This window comes from Uloborus diversus, chromosome 1 (genome assembly GCF_026930045.1).
Source record: "Uloborus diversus isolate 005 chromosome 1, Udiv.v.3.1, whole genome shotgun sequence".
Classification (NCBI taxonomy): domain Eukaryota; kingdom Metazoa; phylum Arthropoda; class Arachnida; order Araneae; family Uloboridae; genus Uloborus; species Uloborus diversus.
Window position 1 is genome coordinate 134,605,375 of NC_072731.1, and position 17,545 is coordinate 134,622,919.

At 32.2% G+C, this 17,545-nt stretch overlaps 1 protein-coding gene across 1 annotated transcript; it reads left to right on the top strand.

The window, feature by feature from the left end:
- Window positions 1-410: 410 nt before the first annotated feature.
- On the top strand, window positions 411-17,156 carry LOC129232248 (dnaJ protein homolog 1-like). Its single transcript, XM_054866458.1, has 3 exons — window positions 411-547; window positions 670-1,517; window positions 12,940-17,156. The coding sequence occupies exons 2-3, from the start codon at window positions 678-680 to the stop codon at window positions 13,165-13,167; spliced, it is 1,068 nt and encodes a 355-aa protein (XP_054722433.1). The 5' UTR covers window positions 411-547; window positions 670-677; the 3' UTR covers window positions 13,168-17,156.
- The last annotated feature ends 389 nt before the right edge of the window (window positions 17,157-17,545 follow it).

The following is a 17,545-nucleotide window of genomic DNA, read 5'->3' on the forward strand; positions in this document are numbered from 1 at the left end:
GGCGAGCACTATTCAGTTTCACTGTTACGTGTCTGCTTGATGAAAATGTGTCAAAAAGATAAAGCTGCCTAGATAGGAACCCTTTACTTAGAATTCTTTCTGCAATGACTGATGCAGGTTTGCATATCGTTCGCTGCGAGCGAGCAAAAGCTGCCAACTGCAACAAAATAAATTATAGATATCAAAACCGCTTTACATATTATTTAAAATTCCATAAAACCAGTTAAATTTATTTATCTTTTTCGTTTCTGCAAGGAAATACATCGTGCATAAGAAACTGTTAGTATAAGAGTGAAAATTAATAATTTAAATCGTAATTTGTAAAAAAACTCATAGTAGATGGCAGTAGTTTTGCTAAGGCGTGTCAATGACGTCAGAAGAATATTTTAGAACATTCGTGAACATTCGAGGTTATGATACAGCTGCGTATAAAAAGAGAATATCGTTCTTTGCCCTGATTTGGCAAAAGTGCAATCGTTTCGCATAAATATTTGTATTTGGGTGCTTTAATAGTATTTGATCATTCCTGTGTTTCTTGACACTTTCGGTAAGTTGATTTATTCTTTCAATATTAAGCATTTGATGAAGTTTTCTGATACAAAATTAACAACTTTTCAAAAAGTGAAGATTTATCGTTATGGGGTTTTAATTATTGTTTTTCATTTTCAGATATAGAGATGGGAAAAGACTATTACAAAATTTTAGGCATTAGTAAAAATGCCTCGGATGATGAAATTAAAAAGGCGTACAGAAAGCTGGCCTTGAAATTCCACCCAGATAAAAACAAAACACCAGAAGCTGAGGAAAAGTTCAAAGAAGTCGCAGAAGCATATGAAGTGTTGAGTGATAAAAAGAAAAAAGATTTGTACGACCAATTTGGCGAAGAAGGTCTGAAAGGTGGACTAGGCGGAGGTGGTGGTAACACTGGTGGCTCGAATTTCACATACACTTTCCATGGAGATCCTAGACAAACCTTTGCTCAATTTTTCGGTACTGATAATCCATTTGATACATTCTTCAGTATGGGTGGATTAGGAGGCCATGGTGGAACAACTACAATGTTCTATGGAGATGATGGCATGGATGTAGATGGTGATAACGATATTTTCACATCACACTTTGGAGTGCGCAGTGGTAATCCCTTTCGATCCCAAAGCTTCACAGCTGGTTCTCCAAACATAAACAGATCTAAAGCGAAGGCTCAAGATGCACCAGTAGAGCATGATCTGTATGTGTCACTGGAAGATGTTGCGAAAGGCTGTACTAAGAAAATGAAAATTAATCGCAAGGTCTTAAATCCTGATGGACGAACAACTCACAGAGAAGAGAAAGTGTTAACCATCAATGTGAAGCCTGGATGGAAAGCTGGGACTAAAATCACTTTTCAAAAAGAAGGTGATCAGACACCAAATAACATACCCGCAGACATATCTTTTATAATAAGAGACAAACCACATCCTCTCTTCAAAAGAGATGGTAGTGACATAAGATATACAGCTAAAGTTTCTCTACGAGAGGTAAGTTGAATTTAGTCTTTGAGTTATTTATTTTTTTTATAGAGGTTTACATAATTTGACTCATGTTCTACTCTGTTAAATATGTGTCAAATGATTTGAATCTTTAACTGACCAAGAAAGAAAATGGCTTTTACCATAAAAATCCAGCTAAATTAGTAAAGTTGAATTGAATTTTTAATTTTGTGCTATTTTATCATTCTTAAAGCTGTGTTAATCCATTTAATTTAGATTTAAATTATTGTTTAAGGAGCCAAATCTCTCAACTTGTTTTCATGTCCTTGTTATAGTATAAGAATGTTTCATAATATGTATGTATATATACATACATACATATATAGAGAGAAATTTAAATACTTTTCAGATCAGTTTAGGGGCATTTCACAGTATTTAGCCATCACGAACTCTAAACTTCATAAGGATGTTTTAGCCTCCTACTCATGATTAGTGCGAATAGTAAAGTTAAACTTTTTGTAAATGATTAATCCTATGTGTACTTATGTCATAGCATTGAAAAAAGTTTAGATTTGTGTTGAATTTCTAAAGATATAGGAAGATATATAGCGTGTAACGGACTCGACACTCAAAAGACATGGAAATTTTTGCTTAAACTAGCTTCAAATTTTCTGTGAAAGTAATAACTATTCTTACCTAATGAAGGTTTTCTACTATGTCTCAGTTTATCTATAATACATTTAAACACCAAAATAGTTTTTAAAAAGGTAAAATATATTTTTTTACGGAATTATTTACTAAAGAACTGCACGTTTATGAATATGTTAGGGACTACATATTTGTCACGTTTGAGTATTGTTTGATCTACTGTTTATAGAGTCTGAACATCAACAATACTACCTCATTGTTCAATAGTTACAATGATAGAATCAACTGTTATGGTTTTCTTCATTTATGTGAGGGGTGCCTTGCCCACTTGGGGGGGGGGGGAAGCATGCCACAGACTGTGCCATTGAAGTTTTTTGGGTGTTTTAATGGGTATTTTGCTCATTTTTTGGGAGTGGTTTGATATAACGCGGGAGGGGGTCTATGGGATATTTAGGGGAGGTGCACCCAAGCTCTAGGGGGAGGGAGGAAACCAGATTGAAGGTGGCCTCTGATAGAACAGACAAAGTAATATGTCGACTTTTTCAGTTTTGAATTTGTTGTTAGAAATGATAGTTTTCAATGCAAATTATACAGTTTAATTTTTGTAGTAGAACTTTGGTTATCTGAAGTGATCAATACTAAACCATTTTCGGTTAATCAATTTCTGGATAAATTTTAGGGGGGGGGGGGGGACATGTGTCCTGTGGGAGAAGATGTTTTTTAGCTAAAACTTTTTAAATTGCATTTTTAAAGGTAAGCTAAATTTTCTGTTAATTCAATTAAAAAGGGCAACATTTTTTTGCTTCAGGAATCGCATATATTTTTAAACAACAAAAGATCGGTCATGTATGGCACAAAAGATCTTATATTTTTGTTTAATGGCCCTAATATTTTTGTACTAAATAACATCTGACATGCCTTACTTTGTTCTTTTATTTTTTGTACAATATAACTCTGGAAATGTTTCACACTGAAATATTGAAATTCGGGACCACCAGATTAGTCAACATCCCATAAGATAATAGGAGAAATTGGGTCTTGTTAGAATGAAGCAAAAAATTGATTTCTTCTCCTAAAATAAGTTCTTTTAGTTCTTAAGTGTTAGCAGTTTATTCTTTATTGTAAAGAAAAAAATCAAGACAACTTTTTTAGACCAAGAACCTGGGGTATGTTGGTTCACTTTTAGAAAAGACACAGAAACTTTGGAACAATTAAAGAAGCAATACTCCAGTATTAGCAATATAGCCCAGTCAATGAAGGTAAAAAAATAGGCTTTGTCGCAACTAATTTCGGGAAAGCTGAATTTTTGCAGGCTGTTAGCACACCAAGTATACATTAAAAAAACACTAAGTCCCGACCCCCATCCCTCTTGCTTTCCTCCCTACCCCTCCGAAACATTGCAAGAGCAGTACTATGATTATACGCTTTTCGTGTCGCAAAAAATAAGGGGAAAGCTGTTTTTTTGCAGGATGTTTGTTTTTTTAGTGTATACTTTAAGCACTAAGTCCGACCCCCAACCCCTTCCGAAACATTGCAAGAGCAATACTATGATTATACGCTTACAACTCAAAAATTAATGATGTTACCGGGGAGTTCCTTTTTTTATTTCATTCCTGACAATATTATAAACCAGTGGTGCCTAACTTACGGCACGCAGTACACATCCGGCTCGCAAAGCTGATCCATGTGACCCGTTGTTTTAAAACATTACGACTCGAAGAGTGCGATTAATGACAATGTTACAAATTAGGAGTCAAATGTATAGAAATAGGTTTCTGATAAACAGGTTGTATTTAACAAAATGAGCATCAAGTAATGATAACAACAATTATTCATTTGCAATTTTTTTTTCCTTATCCGTATTTTCCCATTTCATTTAGAAAAGAGTAAAATATTTTGAAATTTTATACGTGCTCTAGCCCGCGAGAACGATTTTACTTGTATCTGCTGCTCTCGGGAAGAAAATGTTTGGGCCCACTCTTACAAACAGATTATATTACATACACTTTTTATGTTGATATCTCAATTTCACCATTTTAACAACTTAATCATATACAGAAAACTCACTGCAAAAAGTAACTTCAACAAATTATAGCTTTTTATCTATACATCTTGGGAAGAAATGTTTAGACAAAATTTATTAGTAATAGTGTAATGAGTCATTTAGTTAAAATGGAGCAACAATATAATGACGTTCACTTTAAGTTTTACTACCATTGTACAATTTTTTGTCACCAAACTTTATATTTCGTTTGTGTCGCCGATAGTAGTCTTCAAAATAATGTCAATGTTTGGCTAACTATTTAAGTCTTGTTTGCATTAAATAAATCAGAAATACAGTAAAACCTGTCACACACACGTTGACCAGCCTTGTAAGTTAATCACCAGTCTAAGTTGACTTTTTTTTTTCAGGTACAGAATTAGTCTATATCATATGAATTAACCTGTTTAAGTTGACCACTAAAATAGTGCACCGCAAGTGGTCAACTTTTGCAGGTTTCACTGTAGTATATTTCAACTGATTATTTCCTCGCAGCAGATATTATTAATGTTTAATATTACTTTTTTTATTGTTTTTTAATCTTTTATAAGGGGTCATCTTCTAATATTTCGTTGGTTTGGTCCGAAAATATTGTTATAGTGCATTCCACTACAGTGTCCACACACTGACATGCAATCGAACCAAGCTTTACGACAGGTACAGTTTGTAACTCATAATGTTTTACAATTGCAAGATATTAGTTGGAGAAGTTGACTTAAAGCAGAGGTAATCGCCATGAGCTTAGGAAGCAGTCTGTTGCTTGAAGCAAATTGACAACCTGACTCTTCTGGGGGAAGTTTAAAACCTAACCAAGTTTGTATTTAATGGTAAATGCTAAAAAGATGTTGATCAGCGGCATCTGAAGTTGGTGAAAGTTTTGCTAAATCAAAATTTGACTTTAGAGACATTTTTGCTATTTGCTTAAAAATTTTATTAATACTTAGTTAAGTTTTAAACTTCCAGCAGAAGAATGGGGTTGGTAATATGGTACTTCAAGCAACTGACTGACACCTAAGCCCATGACAATGACCCCTGCTCCAAATGCACTTCTCCTACTAATAATCTTGCAATTGTAAAATATTGTGTGTTACAAACCAACTGTCGTACAGCTGGGTTCGATTGCACGTCTATTTGTGGACACTGTAGTGGAATGCACTGTAACAATATTTTTGGACCTAACATTATTCTGTCGACAATCAGCGACACAAACGAACTATAAACTTTTGTGACAAAATATTGCATTTTTGTTGTAACACCTTAAAGTGAACATAATTACATTAATGCTCCATTTCAACTAAATGATTATTGCAGATCATCCATTGTATAATTATCTATCAGTTTTGTTCGAACATTTCTTCCGGAGATGTAATGATAAAAAGCTCTTGTTTGTTGAATTTATTTTTGTAGTGAGTTTTCTGTATGTTATTAAGTTAGTAAAACGGTGAAACTTAGTTGTCTACATAAAAAGTGTATGTAACATAATTTGTTTATAACAGTGTTCCCCAATCTTTTTCTTCCCAATAAAGACCACAGATCATAATGAAATCGTTCTCGCAGGCAGGAGCACATATAAAATTTCAAAATGTTTTACTCTTTTCTAAATGACATGGGAAAATACGAAAAAGGAAGGAAAGTTGCAAATAAATTTTTCTTATCATTACTTGATGCTTCTTTTGTTAAATGCAACCTGTTTTTCATAAACCAACTTCTAAAAATTTGGCTAAAAATTTGGAACATTGTCATTAATAGTACTCTTTGATTTGTAACATTTCATAAAACAGCAGGCCACATGGATCAGCTTCGATAGCCGAATGTGGATCGCGGGCCATAGGTTGGGCACCACTGGTTTCTCATTGTCAGGAGTGAAATAGAAAAAGAAACTCCTCGGTAACATGATTAATTTTTGAGCTGTAAGCGTATAATCATAGTACTGATCTTGCAATGTTTCGGAAGGGTTGGGGGATTGAGATAGAGGAGGGTCGCGGCTTTGTATTTCTTAGTGTTTAATTTAAGTACTAATATACTGCAAAAAATCAGCTTTCTCTTGATTAGTTGCTACACAAAAAGCGAACAGTCATAGTACTGCTCTTGCAATGTTTCGGAAAGGGTGGGGAGAAAAGCAATAATGGTGGGGAGTCGGGATTTTGTGTTCTTTTAGTTTATACTTTATGTGCTAACATCCTGCAAAAATTTAGCTTTCCCTAAATTAGTTGCAACACAAAAAACGTATAATCATAGTACTGTTCTTAGAATGTTTCGGAGGGGGTGGGGAAAAAGGCAAGGGGGATGGGGGTCGGGACTTTGTATTTTTTTAGTGTGTACTTTGTGTGCTAACATCCTGCAAAAATTCAGCTTTCCCTCAATTAGTTGCGACACAAAACCTTTATTGACTGTGCTAATAGTGAATTTGCTAAAAACACAAATTGTGCTGATTCATGAAAAAATGTAACAGTTGATGTTGGTCAGTTTTAATTTATATTGATCTTTAAACTTGGGTGTTTGATTCTAATCACAAAACAACATTTCTTTGGTACAAATATTGGATAATATTTAACATTAAAATTGTAATTGAAGTTTTTGTAATGTGAAGACCCCGGGACTGTGGCAGGTTGGTTCACTTCACAAAGTTCTCTTAAAATATTAATGTGAAAAAAGGTAATATATTGAAGTTTTTTTGGGATAATGAGAAATATTTAATGAAACTCGTGGCAGAAAATAAAACTCATAATTAAATTTTATGATGAGATGAAAAAAAGGAAGAAAAGTAGAGAGCCAGACCAATGTTCCCTGACTTCCCCTATCCACTTGTGTAGTCAAAATTCTTCTGTAAGTCTATGTTTCTTTTAAGTATAAGTTCTAATTTCCTTTAAAGGTCTACTTTTATTCTTTTTATTTTCTGTGCAGGCTGTTCAGGTATTTTGGTAAAGAAAGAGCTGTGTTTAAACAGTTACCAAATGTAGAGTCCGTAACGTTTTGTAGCGTCCGTAACCAAATTTAGAAAATTAATAAAAAATACCGAATTTAAATAATCATGAAACTTATTTTAGAACATAGTAACAGTATAAGTGAAAATAGAAAATATTCAATTTAGTGATATAAAATGCATAAATAAAAATTTTAACGAAACTTTTCCTCTAATTGTTACGGACTCTACAATCGCCATTTTTACAACTTATAATTTTTTAACGAATGCATTTTTTGATTAATATTTTTTTTTTTTGTATTAGAGATACTCCTTTACTTTATTTGTCCCAAGCACCAGTTTTGGCTTGAAATTCAGTTCAAGTCGCTATTGAAGAAAAATTCAATGCAGAGTCCATAACGATAAAAGTTGTATTTTTGATGTTTTGATTGCTATTACATGGATAATACGAAGTAAATAAAGAAATATGAAATGCATGTCTTTTAGAATGTGCTTTTTCAACTTTTTAACGTGTTTTGTTATGGACACCCATGTGTCACAAATACCATGAAATGCCCCTTTAGCAAGACAATTAAAGGTTCTATACTTCAATCTTAATCGTATTTTAAATAGTGAACAAAAATGTCTTTCTTTTGCTTGTCTCTTCTGTTTGTTAGGGTTGGCAGGATTTTGCTATAGGGAGAAGAAATAAATGCTTTATTTACAGGGATAGACTAGCTAACTTTATTTTTATAGCCAACTGTTTTGGTAAAATACTTTGGCCATTGGACGTAGATATAGAAAATAATGCAAGTGTATAATGAAAACAAATAGTACATAATTTAAAGAAGATCAAATTTAATTGCAGATAGTTATTATAATGTGTAAATATTTTTATGTGAATTTTCTAGATTATTGTTCCTTTCTATTGTGATTTTTAGATAGTTTTGTTTTTGTTCGGGCTGAGTTTATTTTTATATGAGCTGTAAATAGTTACTTTAAGTCGGTGTTTTGGACTTAGTGTGGGGCAAGAAATATAAAATTTTAGTGTCTTGTTTTCCCAAAACCTTGTCATACAAGGGTTCCGACAAATTATCCCATATTAGATGAAAACTGCTAAAAATAACCTCATTAGTCAGAAGAAAGGCTACCTGTACAAAAACAATGAAGTGTTTGGGTGACAAAAAGTTCAAGAAAAGTAATGAACCCAGAACCAATGGAAACATATCTGGAATTCTTGTATCATTCTGAAACTGAATTCTTCATTCTCCTATGATTTTTCTACAATTGAAAAGCAGATGGTAAATATTCATCAATGTCCGGTTTCATAAAATATCTAGTTTTAAAGAAGATTTTGTCGTCTTTTTACCATTATATAAAGTGAAAATTTAATAGTTTTTTTTTGCATACAAGATAGATGTGTTAATAAATATCTATCGTGTTCCTAAAAACATTTAATTTTTATTAAGATTTTTGCAGTGTTTATTATTGTGTAGGCTGGTGCAAATACTGGTCTAAAACAGGTTACAATACAACTAGGTCATTTTAATGTATGAAATTATTAATTCAGTTTAATTAAAAATAATTTAAGTAGGGTCAAGTGGGGTGGAATGGGTATAAAAAACAGGTATTTTTGAAATGATTATATATATATCTATTGAAATCTGATAAACAACAATTAAAAATCCAAAATTGATTTTTTACATTTCAATAATACACTTCACATGTCCATAGTCATTATTGCTGATATAATTTTATTGTTTATTGAAAAAGCTATTATTTATGTCTGTTTTTATACCCATTAAACCCCATGGGGTAGAGTGAAATGGGTAGTATAGTTTTTAATTAAATTCCAGACTGAAAACATGAATTTATTATTTCTTCTCAAAAAGATATTAATAAGGGTAAAAATCTATTGAACAATATAGTCTGTAATTTCGCTGCAATTAAAGGTATAATGTCTACTTTTATTGAGGATTGGCTGGCTTAGTTTTTCGATGATCTATTCATCTTCTATCTCCATTTTTGCATTATTAGGGAAGGTAAATTTCCAATCAAAGACTTCTTAAGAATTTTTACAACATTAGCACAAGTATCTAAAGATTCTAGAACTTGAGCAGTAAAAAAGTCTTTCTCAGCAATATTAGTAGCAATGTATGTTTTATAACTAGCACCTAATCTCCTGTTGATGTTGTACTTGTACATAAGCTTAGTGGAATAGAATTTTGATCAGACTGGTTTTCAATTTATTTAGTCAGCTCTGGATTTGTCTAGTAATTGCAGGGCATGACTCGTGTTAGACAGTAGGTAAATGATAGTTTCATTATCGATAGCATGCTTTATAGTTTCATATGTCAGATGGCTTACATGTCATTTCAGATGCCTTAAGTTTGAACCATTCTTCAAAGATTGTGTCTTCCATCCAACCAGATTTAGTGCAACCATAAGCAACTCCATAACATAAGGATTTCAGAATGAAAAACTTTCAATAAAATGAACAACTTACTTCAGGGGCATTTCACGGCTTTTGTGATGGGTGTCCGTAACAAAACTTGTTAAAATTTAATTTTTATGTATATTGAAAAAGTGCATTCCAAAGGACATGCATGTCATATTTTTCTTTCTTTATTTACTTCATATTATCCATGTAATTGAAATCAAAACATCGAAAATACAACTTTTATCATTACGGACTTTACATTGAATTTTTATTCAATAGTGACTTGAACTGAATTTCAAACCAAAACTGGTGCTTGGAACAAATAAAGTAAAGGATTATCTCTAATATGTACATATAATAATTTTACTCAAAGTGCATTTGTTAACAAATTATAAGTTGTGAAAATGGTGATTGTAAAGTAAAGCATTTTGTGTTTGATTGAATGCTTGTTCATTTTGAAGACTTACTTGCTGCATACCAGGTTAAAGGAAGAAAACTCTTACTGGGATTATATAGTTAATGCAAAAGGGTTTTTTTTTACCTTTTTGTTGCAACCAAGCCTTGAAAATTGCATGGAGCAGACATTTTCCCTTACATGCAGGGTTGGCTTTTTGCCGGCAGAAACTGGTTTTTGCCCTGCCGGTGGCAGAAACTGGTTATAACCGGTAAAAACCGGCAGAAACTGGTAGAAACTGGCAAAAACTAGAAAACGTTTTTAATAGCTCTAGTAATTACTTAATGACAGGCAATTAAGTAAAATAAAATCTATAACTCATTTCGTCATTGCAAAACTTAATATAATAGTTATTTAATAATTAGTGTAAAAATATATTAAATAACAAGACTGACATTTCTAAAGCAAAGTAAAATTTATCGTAGTTGAAATTGCTATGTGTTAGAAATTTTAGCCTTGTAATGTTGTAAGTAACAAATTTTTCAGTTTGTTTATAATTATTTTGTTTGCTTTTAATATAAAGTGTGATATATCAAATATTTAAATAAATACAGATTTTTTTTATTTCATTAAATTCTAAAATTCAGAAACTTGTCATTTTACACTTAATATAACTGAATAAAGCTATTCTCAAAGAACAAAGAGCTCTCCCCCCCATTTTGATTTCTATGGAAAGCTAATAATCCAATTATATAAGTACTAACACAGTCTTCAACTTTGCTGTATGTAAGAAACAATGTAATTGGTTAGATTCACTGACTTATAAATGTAAAGAGTTTTATTGGTTGAAACTAGGGGTGCAACATGGATGTCGATGTTTTGGAAACATCGATTTTTTTTGTTAAAACATCGATGTTTTACTTTCAATGTTTTTGGACGATCGATGTTTTGGTTTCGATGTTTTTTCGATGCTGATGTTTTTGCATTTTAATTGAAAATTATCATAAAATTTTGCTCCAATCTTCTCGCTAGGTAATTAAGTTTACTTATGGAGTTGCCAAAAAAAAAAAAAAAATCATTTTTTGCACCCGTTTTATAAGAACAATTTTTCTGCGTAGAGGATGATTTTTGGGAAGATCACTACAAGATAGTAAAAGATTAACTAGAGAGTAAAAAAGAGATCAAAGCTATTTGAAGAACCTGACACTGGTAGTCTGGTCCCAGAACTTGCAGTCTATTTCAAGGCTCCAGTTCTTAAACTAAAGGAAAATCCTGTTGATGGAAACTTCTGTTCCATCGAAAAAGATGTTTCTCAGACTGGTGGGATAGTCTGCGAAAAGAGAAATGCCCTTCTGGGGGGACAAAGTAAGGAAACTTCTTTTTCTCCAAACTGTCAACACCAATATTCGGGCTTACTTATCAATTTCCTCCAACAAGTCGTCCGTCTATTACCTTAAATTTGTGTTTAATTATTAACTAACAGTACAACACATATTTCTTACTCTTAAAAATTATTGTTAGAGTTAATTTTGTATTTTTAAAATAATTAGCACAACTTTTTCTCATCATTCAACTGACGGTAAGTGCATGATGCATTTTTTCTTAGATTCTCTTTTGATGTAAATTTACTTTTAGTTTAATTCAGTTTGAAAATATTTCCTTATTACTATAACTAGATTGTATTAACCGGTGCTTGTCTTATTATCAATTTTTGCCCAACTATAATACCAAGCTGTTGCGAAATTATTCTTATTAAATTATATTCATGATTTGAGGTTCAGTATTTTCAATATATTCGTCGGATACATATTCTTTTGTATTGCTTAAATTAGTGTAGTATATTCAAAAATGTATGTTATACATTGATAAAAAGATCGATGTTTTAATTTCTAACATCGATGTTTTGATGGGTTTGAAAGAATCTTCTCAAATTTCTCCTTTGTGCACAACAAATTAAGAAATTGTTTAGGTTTAGAAACAGCGTCAAAACTTGTATTTTGTTACAGGCTGCTGCAGTGTGAAAACAATGTAAAATTTGATTTTGAATGGTGATAGTGTTGTAAATAAATTGTATTTGGGTTAATATTTAATTATTTTTCATATACATTTTCTATTGTATGTCAGGAATTGCATTTATGTCATTTTTTGAGTTTCTGCCAGTTTCTGCCATAAATGTGGCAGAAAGGGGTTTTTGCCATGCCGGTTTTAACCGGTTTCTACCAGTGGTTTTTACCGCCTTGGCAGAAACCTGCCAACCCTGCTTACATGCCAGACAGGGTTGCCACATTTAAAATTTGTAAATATGGGACAGGCTACTAGTGAAGTTGTAAGGGAAGTAATGGTACCAATTACAAGGTCAGGGAGCTTAGACTGTTCAAGGTCCAGGAGAAAGAGAAGCAAAAAATAGCACAAATGTACCTGGATACAAAATTGTGCCAATTTGATTAACGGTTCTTCTAAAAAGTTTTGTCTGTCATGAAACTCATAACTACAAAACCATTTTGAACATATAGCAACAAGAAATTGAGAGTTAATTAACTGAACAAAACCTATTCCATGCCACTGTTAAAAAAAAAATAGTTTTAGATAAAATAATTGATAATCTATAGCTTCAAGGCTATAGATTATCAATTCCAACGAAACATTATCAAAGCCAACAAAAATTTGGAAATTAAGAAAAATTGTGAATAGTTCTTCTGTTACACTGTCTATTGATTTGTTAATTTGATAACTTTGGGACACAGGACAATGATGCCCAACCTCTCATGTGTTTTTCCATGCAAAGAAATATTTTTCCAAAATATATATTTTACAAATAAAAAATACTAGCATTCCTCTTGTGTTTTCCGCATTAGACGTGTACAGAGATTTCACTTCAGTAAGCTTAATTTTGTTTCTTATGTGCTTTTACTGATTGTGTTTATTGACATTTAGCGTCCATGATTACACGAACTGACAAAATGCGTAATGTCTTAATTATTTGTGCAAAAAATAAATAAGCAATGTAATTGTTTTCAGACTTCTCAATGTATTTTTTTTCTGCAGGCGCTATGTGGGACAAAAATTGAAGTACCTACTCTTTTTGGTGATAAAAAAGTCCTTAGGATAAAAGACATAATCAAGCCAAATTTTGTTCACAGAATTCAAGGTCAAGGACTTCCTGTGCCAAAAGATCCATCTAGAAAAGGAGATTTAATAATAGCTTTTGAAATAAAATTTCCTGAACATTTGACTGAAAGTGTAAAAGCAACTCTTCAAGAAATATTACCTTGATTAGAATTAAATTTTAAGTCTCATCACTGTATTAGACTAAGCTGTGGACATACCTATTATGTTATCCTGAACTTCCCATACTTTGATCCAGTTGTCAACATGGAACATTTTTTCAAATTACATTACTGGATAAAATGGTTTGTATTATATGAAATGAATGTATTTAGTTTGAATGACGAGTTCAGGTTCTGTATATAAGTTGATGTAAATATATGTATTATAGAACTTTTATTTTAATTTTATTACTCACTAAATGTTGCAGTTCTAAATTACTGCATGTAAAGATCTAGAATTTATTGGAAGCATGTCAAAAGGTTTTTCTATGTATTTAAATTTATAAAATTGAATTTAGTTACAAGAATTGTACTATAATAGTACAATTTAGATTAGTGGCTATACGACTGATAACTTGATGCGTTGTAACTTTTTTTTTTTTTTTGAAGTTTAAATTTATAATCTATTTTAAATCCCATAAAACACCTTTTTTCTAAAATTTACCCGAAACACAATTTGCTTCTTTAATGCAAGGAAAGTATCTGAAAGTGTATGAGAAGTCATTCCTCTGTTTTTAAGAAAAAATTGGAAGTGGTTTTTGAAAATTAGTATTTTTTATAGACAAAAATAAATTTGTACTTATACTCGTTTTATGCTCTACAGTTTTTAAATACGTTGAATTTTGTAAAGGGTTTGTTTCAGCAAATATGATTTTTGTTATTTTTTATGCTACAGTCGATTCTCAAAAGTTCGAGGTTCCGCGAAATCACAGGTGCTACATTTATATTTTAATTATGTTAGTAGTTTAAAAATTAGTTTTTATTAAAATCTGTAAGTAGAAACCTTTTTGTTACTGTAAACTTATTAATTACATGGAATACATACTAAACATACATAAAAGTGTTGGTGGCACAAAAATATTCATCAAAAGAAGCAGTGTAGCAATGTGAAGCAGAAGCATGAGAGAGTGTGGCGTTTCCGACGTTGGACTATATGAGAGGAAAAGCTAACAGTGAGCAAAATGTATAGAGCAAAAATTTTAGACATGAACTTCCCCTATGTTGTACTTTACCAGTGTCCTTTACTCAATGAAGTGGATTATTTGGCCAGTACCGTGGAAAGGCAGGTGTTATGATCAAGGAAAATGAACCAGAGGGGGACATTGATGACTCTTCTGAAAAAATCTGAAGACAGTGGTAACCTCAATGAATCAAGAAATTAAAAAACTGCAGCTATAGTTCCTTGCATAGTATTGGAGAAGATCAACAAGCATTAGTTGAAGGTACAATTTAAAAAAAACTCAGAATAAAACGGTTGATGTGAAAGCACTAATGTTTACTGTTAGTTACACTTCCTTGCACAATTTCAGCTTTGAATGTAAACACATTTGATGAATCTACTCGAGGGGGGCATAGGCGGCTGTGAGGATGAAATGGTCGTCTATGTCACCTCTGCATAGGCGAATTTACGGGGATGCGCCGCATCCCCAACATTTTTGGTCGGATTTTCAAAAAAAATATTAAATGAAATATATTTTATCAGGAGAAAATTTGAATTTCTCCTCGGGAATTTTGTAAAACAACTAATATTTATCTACAGCTACAATGCAAGTAAATTTACTTGAAAGCAAACTGAAAAATACAATAATATGCAGTTTATTATGTGACCCGGTCACTACACACATCGCCAGAGAAATTGTGATACGTATTAAGAATTTTTCTCTATTTGAAAAAGAAAGACAATGAATAATTACATGCATCAAATTAACACATTTCTTAAATGATTTATTATTCTGTGCTGTATTATAGAATTACTGTATGTATATTCTGTAATTGGGTATTTATTGGAAAATCATTTCAATTTCTTTTTATTTGAAACCATAGCTGATCAAGTCAAAAAATGTGACTATTGTAATAATACACTTTTTCAAACGGTATAAACTGTTTAAAGTCAAGTCCTTACACATCATTCCAGCAAACAGTGCTAAAAAATCGCTCTGAAATCCACTAAAAAACAGCATTTTTACTGTAAATTTTCAAAGATTTCCGAAAGAATGCCCCCCTTCCCCAGACCCCCTGTTTGTCCTGATAATACCCCCCCCCCCCCCCCAAGGCTGCCACTGAGTTCCTCTACTAAAAATAGTTGCTTTAGTAACCGATGAAAAATAGTTACCATATGCAGAAAACAGATTCTAAAATGTCCCCCACCTATTAAAAAATATCATTTATATCATATTAATGCAATGAAACTTCAATAAATAGACACCACTTCACAGCAGTGGGATAGACCCTATACGTGGAGCAAATTTTTCCTGAACAACCCTTGAAAAAGAAAACTTTAAAAAATATATTCCAGACTTTTGCCCAACTCTTTTGAATAAACACTAGAGAAATCAGTATTGACACATTCTGGTATAATTTCTCATTGTCTGACTGTTAATTAAATGCAACAGTAAAGGACTGACTGTATAAAAAGAGCTAGAAGCACCGCAATCGTGATATTTTTGATCGAGAGAAAATTAGCCATCGTTTTCAAAAAATGAATGCATAATATGGATACAAGAAAATAAAAACCAAAACAGTTTTTAAAAAAGTAGTAGTAGAAACAAACTTTTTACAGAAATCGCGTTTGCAAAATCTAACCCTTTACAAAAATTGCACTCGGAAAAACGATAGTTTAAAAAAAAAAATCGCGATCGCAAAAACGAAACTTTTTAAACAAAAATATGAACATGATATTTCTGGTCGTGAATGTTTATTACATTTCATTTTCCCTCATTTTAAAACTATTTTTTTCAAAAATTTAACGCTGTAACACTTTTCCTCCTCTCCCCCCCCCCCCCCCGGCGGTAAACTTATAAGCGGCTTTTCATTTTTTTCAACATATTTTTCCTCCTAGGAAAAAGAAAAATACATTCATTAAAATAGTCACCGTTTTTTTACAAATGATTGCAAAATAGTCGTTCATGCCCATGTTTTGACTAGAATAGTTGCCCTAATAGCCATTGCTAGCACTGTACGTACTCCCCCCCCCCCCCCCCCCCCCACTTCGATATTGTTGCACCCCCAGAATTCACAGCCTAAATCTGCCTATGCACCTCTGTATGACTACCAGAGACTATAGAAAGAGCTCTGTTATTATTAAATAGTGTTTCTGAGACTCCTTCCCAATTCTCATTGAAAGATTGAAACTGTTAATAAAATTTCACATTCATTAAGACATAGATGTACTTGGCAAAGAAGTTTTAAAGCATCGCCTTTCAGCAACAGTAAGATATATTAGTGTTATTTCTGGAATTAGATGTCTTACTGTTGCTCTGAGGTGACAAAAGGATCTCGCGCAAAAAACCCCACACATAAATATTTACTAATAATAAAGCTGAAAGTCTCTCTGTCTGGATGTCCAGATCTCTGACGCGCCTACACATACATGCCTGCACACTGACACACAACTATACACATGTAACCGCCCAGGAGGAGGGGTAGACTTGGGGGGACAGGAGCTGTTTCTAGAAACAATAGCCCCCAATGAGTAGGACCCTGTCGCGACTCGTGATTGCGAAAAATATATTTGAATTCAAAATTCAAGTGTTTTTTTGTTTTGTTGTTGTCGGCTCAAGGGTTGACACTGCCTTTCTGTACTGGTTCCAGGAGGCAGTAAATTTTGAATAAAAAGTTTTGTCTGTTTGTTAAACATTAAGAAATGTTTAATTTGTAGAATTTCAATGTTTTCAAATGTAATGCATACTTTTATCAGTTCTTGGAAAGTATCGTATCTACTGTTTGAAAATTGTTCTTTAACGATTCTTTAATTTTTAGTTTTTGTATAAAATTTTAGTGTGTGATTTAAAATAAGTTTTAAAATGTTGATATGCAGTGCACCGATTATTAATTCATAATGCCAGCATAAACATTTTTGTGCTTCCTCAAACGTTTAATTTGGAAAAATGTTGATTGCTTCCAGTATGAAATAAAAATGTTTTGTTAATAAAATAAGATTGTGTTATATTTTTCTGAGTTTATCATTTGTGTGATTGTTCAACTCAAAAGCTTATTTCTTATTCAATTATGGTAAACAAAGCTAAAGTTCATTATACAGTAAAAGCGGCAAATTTTTCTTGGGTTCAATTCGTTAGTTTTCTTTTATTTTTAGTTTCGATTTTTAAGTTTCTGCATTCTCTAAGTACTCGATCTAAAATTAGAATTAAAAGAAGAAGCTTTTTTTTTTCTTTATTAATAGAAAAATATGTTGGTTTTGTTCGGCACTGAAAAAGTTTTTATACTGTAATGATCAGTCAAAAGTACTACAGTGAAACCTGTGTAAGTTGACCACTCGCGGTGCAGTACTTTGGTGGTCAACTTAGACAGGTGGTCAACTTATAAAG